Source organism: Spermophilus citellus (assembly GCF_964194105.1).
Source record: "Spermophilus citellus genome assembly, chromosome: 3".
In the NCBI taxonomy this organism is placed as follows: Eukaryota; Metazoa; Chordata; class Mammalia; order Rodentia; family Sciuridae; genus Spermophilus; species Spermophilus citellus.
Genome location: NC_138184.1, coordinates 197,152,833 through 197,161,891, shown reverse-complemented (window position 1 = coordinate 197,161,891; position 9,059 = coordinate 197,152,833). Strand labels below are relative to the sequence as shown.

The 9,059-nt window shown below is 39.1% G+C and overlaps 1 protein-coding gene across 2 annotated transcripts; it reads left to right on the top strand.

The window, feature by feature from the left end:
* The first annotated feature begins 415 nt into the window (after nucleotides 1-415).
* Nucleotides 416-8,153, top strand: TAC1 (tachykinin precursor 1). Of its 2 annotated transcripts, XM_081288305.1 has the most exons (7): nucleotides 416-495; nucleotides 927-1,058; nucleotides 2,056-2,152; nucleotides 2,620-2,664; nucleotides 3,200-3,223; nucleotides 4,563-4,616; nucleotides 7,802-8,153. In XM_081288305.1, exons 2-7 carry the CDS (start codon nucleotides 936-938, stop codon nucleotides 7,849-7,851), a joined length of 393 nt encoding a protein of 130 aa, XP_081144431.1. In that variant the 5' UTR covers nucleotides 416-495; nucleotides 927-935; the 3' UTR covers nucleotides 7,852-8,153. The 2 variants fall into 2 exon arrangements, with proteins under 2 accessions (XP_081144431.1, XP_081144430.1); XM_081288304.1 differs by lacking the exon at nucleotides 2,620-2,664.
* Nucleotides 8,154-9,059: the final 906 nt, after the last annotated feature.

Below are 9,059 nucleotides of genomic sequence, written 5' to 3'. Positions count from 1 at the left end.
TGACGTCTCCAGATAGAAAAAGAAAAAAAGTTGTGGAAGTCCGAGGAATGAGTCACTTTGCTCAATTTTGATGAGTAATCTCAGGTGTCCCTGAGCCCTGTTCCGAAGGATAGGGGAGGGGGCGTCAGATTTGCCAATGGAAGAAGACAGACTGCTCTGGATTGGATGGCGAGACCTGGATTTTCCTAAAATTGCGTCATTTAGAACCCAATTGGGTCCAGATGTTATAGGAACCGACGGGTTACTGTCTCGGAAACTCTCAATCACGCAAGCTAAAGGAGAGGGGGCGGCTAATTAAATATTGAGCTGAAAGTCGCGTGGGGAGAGTGTCACGTGTGTCTCGAAGCTCGTCACGCCTGAGATAAATACCGCGAAGCACCGAGCAGGCAAAAGAGCGCGATCGGACCTCCTCCTCCACCACAGCTGCAACCGAGAGTGCTGAGCGCTCGCCTTGCGCTCAGACGCCACAGGATCCCTGCGGGTCGGTCCGCCGCAGTAAGTACCCGCGTACCGCCAGCTGTGGCTGCCGGGCTTTCCCCCATTGCGCATCTGTCCAAAGGGGCCACACGCGACCTTCCTGTGCGGCGGCTGCTTCTGGGGACTGTGGGGAGACTTGTTTCTCAAGTGCCAACGCCCCTCTTTGTCTTCCACCTGCAGAGCCTCCAGACTCGAGGGTATGGGTTAGTGGGTTAGGTCTGGAGAGCTAAGACTAGGGGACAAGGGGATTTGAGAATCCTTGGGGAGTGGTTCTCTTTCCTAAAGAGTCCAGGCGAGAGATGTACCTCTTTTGCTTTTTATCTTGGTTAAACTGGACCCGAGTTCCGTTGTGGGGCCAAATATCCTGCCGCTCTAACTCTTAGACGTTTATATACGTGTTTTTTTTTTTCCTTCCCTCTCTTTGGTGTCTTCTCCCGCACTCTTCCCAGAAATCCAACATGAAAATCCTCGTGGCCTTGGCAGTCTTTTTTCTCGTCTCCACTCAACTGTTTGCGGAAGAAATCGGTGCCAACGATGACCTAAATTATTGGTCCGACTGGTCTGACAGTGATCAGATCAAGGTGAGACTCTATCCCGGCACGGCCCGCGCTGCTTTTCCTGGGTCGGAGCCGTTACCATTCCCCTAGGATAGCACCCGAGTTAGCCTGGCGGGCACCGAGTCCGCGACCAGAGACAGTAGAAGCGCGCGGAGGGGTGTAAAGGGGCGCCACCCCCAGGTTCTCCTCGGGATTTTGCGCCCAAGATCTAAGTTTCTTACACAGTCGGGTCCAGGAACTCCCTGGAGAGCCTTCCTGATGAGCCCCTGGCCTCCCAAGCCTGGAAACCTCACAAGATTTCATTCCCTAGTAACAGAGATTTCGGGGGCTTCCGTTCAGCTGCGCTGCCGGAGCGTTTTTGGAAATGTTAGGGACAGAAGAGGGCGCGTAGTTCGCGGGCAGAAGCGATGACTAGGGCGAGCTTCGGGGAACTTAGAAGGGCCGAGGTGGGTGGGAAGCTAACCTCCTGCCTGGATCCTTACTTTGAGGATCTGAGAAAGTAGCCACAAGTTTCCCTTTAGATGGCTCGCAGGTTGGCGCGAGGTTGAGAGCGTTGTGCTAACAGTGTAAGTGGTTGGTGCAGGTCGCTTGAAAGCATTGTCACCCTTCTCCACCCCAACCCCGCCGCCCGCACACCTGTGTACCTTGGGGCAGTGGGGGGTCTCCAAAGCCAGCACCAGTGGCCAGTCGAGGGTGGCAGCGCGGTGGATGAAGTAAAATTCTTTGGGATGGAAGGAAAGAGCGGGGAGCGCTCTGGGCTGAAAGATGCCGTGGGGCTGCCAACCGGCCAGGGTCGGCTTATGGGAAGGAGGCAGCCCGGGGCAGGTGGAGGCAGAGATGTGGAGCCCGGGACAGGCTCCACTTAGTCTCGGCGCGGGGGAGCCCGCCAGCTTCTCTTCTCTGGGCGAAGCTGCACATCAGCCGGCAGTCCAGGTTGGTGAGGTATTAGAACTCACGGTGAGAATGGCTGGGGTTACAGGGAGCCTCATTCTAGTTACCTACACGCCGATTTGTCCCCCAGGAAGAGCTGCCGGAGCCCTTTGAGCATCTTCTGCAGAGAATCGCCCGGAGACCCAAACCTCAGCAGTTCTTTGGATTAATGGGCAAACGGGATGCTGGTGAGATAAACAAGGGTCCCTGGGTCTCTCCCTGCAAGCCTCCCTGTTCGCTAGCTTGTTCCTGGAGCAGCCAAGTGTCTCCTGCTTTTTGATAGACATTGCCATCCTAAGAGAGGTGTAACTCTCAGGATGAGATTCTGGCCCGCACCTAACACATGCACTTGCCCCTAGAAGGGCAAGATCTGTTTCACCAGTTTCATGGAATTCAAGAGACCCAAAGCAGGAACCAACCTTAGCTAAACACACTCTTGACTAAAGATCCCACCGCTAAGAAGGGGAAGGCCAGGGGTCTCCAGGAGAGACTCTGAATGGTTCAAGTGCATGTGGAGACTGACTTCAGAACATTGTCTGGGGTTAGATTAGATTTGGCTGCCCCTTGTTGCGTGATAGAAATATTCAGTTTCCTTGAGTTCATCCCACCATCCCTGAAACTTGTGAATAGTTAATGTCCATTCATCTCTTGTCAGATTCCTCAATTGAAAAACAAGTGGCCCTGTTAAAGGCTCTTTATGGTAAACATTCCTATAAATCTTTATTTTACTATTGTGAATGCACATGTAGGAGGAAAGTGAAGAAATATTTTATGGGCTGAAATAAAAGATCTTAATTATTTCTGTTTAATTAAGAGATAGATATGCATACCCTCCAAATGCGGGGTGTGCATGCAAGTGTGTGTGTGTGTGTGTGTGTGTGTGTGTGTGTGAGAGAGAGAGAGAGAGAGAGAGAGAGAGGGTGGCTATTCTTAAATGGCATAGATTTATAGTTCATAACAAGCCTCAAGATTCCCATAGATCTGGGTTTGAATTCGTGACCCATGGATGTTACTTAATAGATATTCCTTTTGTTTGTTAAAATATCTAGCTTTATTATTATTATTAACTTGATTAGCATTCTAGTTCTATTTTGTATTTTTCAGGATAGCACATAAGTGGAAAATTTACATATTTTGAAAATCAATTTATTTTATAATTCTCTCTAAAAGATATTGTGTAACTTCTTTAAAACAAAACTATATATGTTTGCTAATTTTATCTTTCTTTCTCCTAGGACATGGCCAGATCTCTCACAAAAGTAAGGTCTAAATTATTTTGACATCTATCAAATGCTAATTTTAATTGTATTGAATTCTACTTTATGTAATACAATGTCAGAATGGAGGAAATTCATCCAGAATATGGTTAAATGAATAATTAATTTGACAAACTTTGTTATTTAGACTTATAGTTACTGAAAAGATGCATTATATTAAAAAAGAAAATGTCCTTTAACAATCCTAAATTGTTAGTTTTAGAATTTTAATACTAGGTTTAGAAATCCATCCCACACATTCATTTCCAACCCCTCCTCATGCCCACTTACACAGCAAAAAAATCCCAAGCATTTATATCTTCTAATTCATTTTAGTGAGATGAACCCCATAACATCATTTTGGGGGATCATGTAGCAGCCAATTAAAGTGGGTGAGTGAATATCTGAGCAGAAAATCCACACTAAACATAAAGATGGATAGAGATGCAATTTTTTGATCCCATAATTGAAAGGGGAAAGCTCTATCAAAGTACAGTGAAACATTTCTTAGGATAGTGAAGAACAGTGGTACTGGAAGGTCAATAGATCCTAGTTTGTAGCTAATAGAACCAAAGTTGACAGGAGTCCCAAGTTATATTGCCCACTTAGCATCCTGTCTTGGATTTGATTCCCTGGATGGCAGAGTAGGCCCTAGTAAGGTAGCAGCCCTATTCTCAACTAATACACTAAAAACCAAGAGAAATTCTCACACTAACATTGAAATCATAACCTTTTCTGAAGACTTTACTTATGCAAATAAATATATTTTGTTCATATTTACTTTCTCAGGATTTGACTTTCAAGGGAAAGTCTATACATAGTGAATATATAATAAAAATAAATGTACTCTACTAACATAGAAACAAATATACTTTTCCAAGTTATTTTTTTTTAATTCAATAAAACAGTGACCTTTCAGAAGTTTACAATCACCAAGGATAAGAATTGACTAATGTTCACTTGCTAAGAAATGTAATGTTCAATAATGTGAAGAAATAAACTTGGATATTTCTCTCTCACACAAATGTAAAATTGACTCCCCCCAAAATCATAACTGGCTCAAATATCAACAATATTACAACTTTGTATAATAGATAAAACATAATATGTATGAAAGGTACTTGCTACTATTTAAAGAATTGAGAACAGTTCTCGTGTATTGTTTTAGTGTAATTTATACAACTTACCAGGAATCTTTATTTCTTTAGCCTTGACAAAACTTGAATTAGATGCATATTTTTTATATAGGCATATATTCAAAAGTGTGCTTTTTTGTACTAGTTATAAGAGTTATATCCTCAAAGATATACATATTAAAATACCCCTAAATATATTTTTTCAGGGCATAAAACAGATTCCTTTGTTGGACTAATGGGCAAAAGAGCTTTAAATTCTGGTATGTATGAAATCATGATTGACAGTACCTCAAATCTGCTTCTATTGTTTTTATAAGGCATAATTTTCAAAATATTCAAAAGGAATAATAGACTTAAAATGACTAATGATAGTGAAAAAATTTAGCTGTAGCACCTGAGCCAAGAGTAGATTTATAGCTAATTATATATCCCCATAGTATTGGTTGATTTCTCTCAAACCATGAGCTTTACCAGAGTCTGTTCCATTTAATCATTACCCACGCTGAATCTTTGGGCTGGTCTCATGCTCATTCTCTTAGATCTGCTCTCTAAGCTATACTCAACCTTATGAGGCAGGAAGGGTGGGTACAGGAAGGACAAATATAAATAATAATAAAACAAAGAAAAATGTTATTCAAATCACTTGCTCATTATAAAGTTATAGAAGTTCAAATCTCAATGTCTTGCTGCATGTTGGAAAGGATGAAAGTGCTATCATCCATTTCAATGCCTCCAAAAAGGAACACAGTCAAATTATCCTTTGGTGTTATAGGCCAGTTCTGGCTGTGGAACCCTTAGAGAGAAGAGATGCCACACTTTTGATAACCCATCTTAAATCTGAACAACTCCTTCGCTTGATATAAAGGCTGCATGTTTTCTTTTTTCTCTTGAGTTTGCATTGTCTGTGTAAATGCTACATACGTATATCTGAAAACCCTTATTTCTTAACTCTTTCATCACACTATTTTCAAGGTTAAATAACCCCTTTATCATATTCATGGAAACTGATTTTTTGTCAAGCACCTTCAAGCCTGGTTAGCCCTCAGCTATGGCTCCTTGGAAAAGCTAGTCATATTCTCTTTATTTTACTCTGAATGAAAATAAATTAAAATAGTAGTCATCTAATTACTTAGAAAGTATTCAGCAGCTGTCCTATTCATTTAGAATGTATCTAGTTTCTAAAAAATCTGTAACTAAGTTGTGATGACTCAATTCTTAATTATCTAGATTCATGAAAAATAATCATCCTAATATCTTTATTGATTATTCTCTTTCTAAATGTAGATACTACCTTTGTATTTTGTCACCAGTAGTTCTGAGGATATTCAATTTTATGTTATAAAATCTTGTTTTAAGTACAGTTACAACTGTACTTCATGAAAAATTTATAATTGTTTTATTTATATATTGTCTTCTAGCTTTAGGAAATGGGATAGAAATTTAAACCACAGAGACATTTGTTTGTATCCATACATGCTAGTCCTTACTTCACTGTGATTTTCTTCGTAATTGTATTAGTCATCTACTCTCCATTTCCAGATTTGATATAGCTGTCAGAACATGCTTGACAAATAATATAGATGCTGTACAGTTTAGAACAGATTAATTGTACCTAAAGTAATAACTATAGGTAATGATACACAGAACCACTGCCATAAAGCAGAATCATCTTCTAAGTAAATCTTTGTTCTTCCATTTGTTAAAAAATTTAAAAAGAAAAAAAATAATCCATTGTCTATCAAGAACCTCTTCATATGGTCAGTGGGACAAGGTTATCCTACTCACATTCCACAGCCACCTGATCCTTAGCCTTTCACAGTCACAGATGATCTAGAAACCCTTTCCCAGAGAAACCCACACCTGCTCAGGCACACAAAAGTTGGCATACATCTTCAGAGGGTTTAAGGAGCAGGTAAGAAAGTCTGCTTCCATGGAAAAACATATTTGCCCCAGCAAAATCATTAATCTGTCTGTAATTAGTTTAATTAGGATTCATCTCATTTCTTTAATGGAACTGTGGGAATAAAGGTAGCTACCCCAGCTTGCCAGGGACTGAGCTTGTGCTCATCACCTTCTTTCTGATAAAAGCCAGCCAGGCAGACAAAGGAACTTTTCCTTCTTTCACAACTGTCCGTCTTGGGGCTTAGTCTGTCCCACCTAGGAATTGCAGACAACATTGATGCAAAACATTCAACTTATTGTTCACCTCACTTAAGGGTGGGTGGACATTAGAGGTCAGTGTTAGAGGAAGTGCTAAATCTGGTGTCTGCACTTATTTTTTCTCTCAATACACCTTTCTCAGTAAGGAAACTGTAGGGTACCTTCTAGGATTCCTACGGATCTTCCTTCTGCTGTTTCTACTTAAATTAAGTATTTTTATACAGGGCATACTGAATTTCAAAAAGCACAATAGTTTCACTATAATGTAAATCTAAGTGTCTGAAATATTGGCTAAGTTGATGAAAAATATTCTTAGATATAGTATTTCAAGAGTCTGATCCCTACCCATTTGTGGTTATAGATCCCTTTGAAATTGAACATAATAAAATATAATAAAATGCTTGCATTTTTTTTTGTCCAGAGAGTCAAAGTATTTAAATTTCTTATGAGTTTTGTGTTAAGTACCTTTGGAAGCAGTGATTAATATTTCACTGGCCAGTAGGGTGCTAGGAGGTAAGTTAAATTGTGCTGTATTTAGAGGGCTCAATTGACTTACCTACAGAAAATGAGTCTGCCTGTCACCTCAAGAACAGTCCATCATTGGGAGATATCCACAAGAGAGGAAGAGACCTTCATAGCATCATGTACTTCTAAGACAGAAACTAGCAAACTTTTTCTGAAAAGAACCAGATCGTAAATATTTCAGGCTTTGTGAGCCATGCCAACTTGATAGCATCTATTAGAATCTGCCATATTAAAGTCAAAGCAGCCAAAGATAATATATAAATAAACTGAGTTTCTGTGTTCCAATAAATCTTTATTTACAACAGTAAAGGGTGAGCTAGATTTGCCTCATGGTCAGTAGTTTATTGACCTTCGTCCTAGAATAAAAGTCTCATACTTCACTTTCGTCCTACTAATATTCCCAGTTACTTTAGGCATGATCCTTTCCATAATTTACTAAGCATGTCTCTATGTCTGCCATGATAATAGAAAAAGCTCCTGAAGATCAATATTGCACTATATCATAGAAATACAATATATTGCTTTTGAGGCATCAAATATGTAACATATGACCAAAGAGTCCAAGTGTTCTGTGGTTAGAACACTTAGAGTCAGAATAGAGAGTGAGGCAGGATTAGAAGATGTAAAAATAAAATTCTTAGCCGTGCTTCAGTGGAGGGAAAAAGTTATTACAAATTTATACTAATTTACTGTGTGCACTGAATATTATTTAACTCACTCAATCTTCTTAAAATACACTTTATTTCCCCTCTGTTTTCAGTGGCTTATGAAAGGAGTGCAATGCAGAATTATGAAAGAAGACGTAAATAAACTACCTACTGTATTATTTATTCAGCATCATTCGTGTCAATGGGCAATGAACCGTAAAATAAAATATGCACTATAAGGAATAATTATTTATTTAAAAACAATTGTTGTGATGAGCTGAAAACTCAAAAGTGTTTATTTTTCATATTGTGCCAATATGTGTTGCAAACTTGTGTTGTGGTAGTTTTAACATGATGACTCCTTCAGAAGTAGAAATCAGTGGTAATTTCAATGAGATTGTAAAACTCTGTCAATGATACATTCTCCAAGGAAAGAACCCCACTGAACAGACATGTCAGCTCCTGCTGAAATGGAGAAAACCCTTGTACAGTCTGTGCTTCCCTGTTTGTTTTCATGGTGAAAATGTACTGAGACTGTGGTATCAAACTGCATTTGTGTCCTTGCAGCATGTTTCATGTTTTGTGACTATAGAGAGATGTTTTAAAATTTTTTAATGTGATCCTAAGGTCTTCATTCATTATATGATGTGTTGTGACAACTACATTTTAAATAAAAGAAAAAAATAAGAATTTTGTAATATTCTTTCATTAACACTATGTCAAATCAGCAACCTCTGATTTAGTAGCTGAAATGTTGTTCTGATTAAAATGCAAGCTCTCTTTCTCACATCCATATAGACACACACATAACCCACACACATATTTTTTTGTTCCCCACACATATTTTTTTGCTAAGTCATTTGACATGAGATGATATGCAGAGAAAACAATTGCATTTTGGAATCGAAAGAGCAACATTTTATTCAATAATAATGATTATAATAAATAGCATTCTATTGAATAACAATGAGTATAATAAATAGTAGCTAACTTATATATTATATGTACTTAATCATTCAATGACAGAAGTATTATAATCATAATTTTACAGATGAGAATATGAAGGTTAAGGAAAACTTGGGGTCAAAAATTATAACATTGAAAAAAAGTTAAGATCAGAAAGGAATAATTGAAGGGGAAATAGAGCAAATTTGTATTTGACAATGAAATTGATTTAACAAAATATATTCATTGATACAACAGAATATGATTCAATAATTTAATTGACATATGAGCCAGATGCAGTGGTTCATGCCTGTAATGCCAGCAGTTTGGGAGGCCAAGGCAGTTCAAAGCCAGCCTTGGCAAGTTAATGAGGCCCTATGCAACTTAGCAACTTAGACCCTATCTCAAAAATAAAAAGGGCTGGGG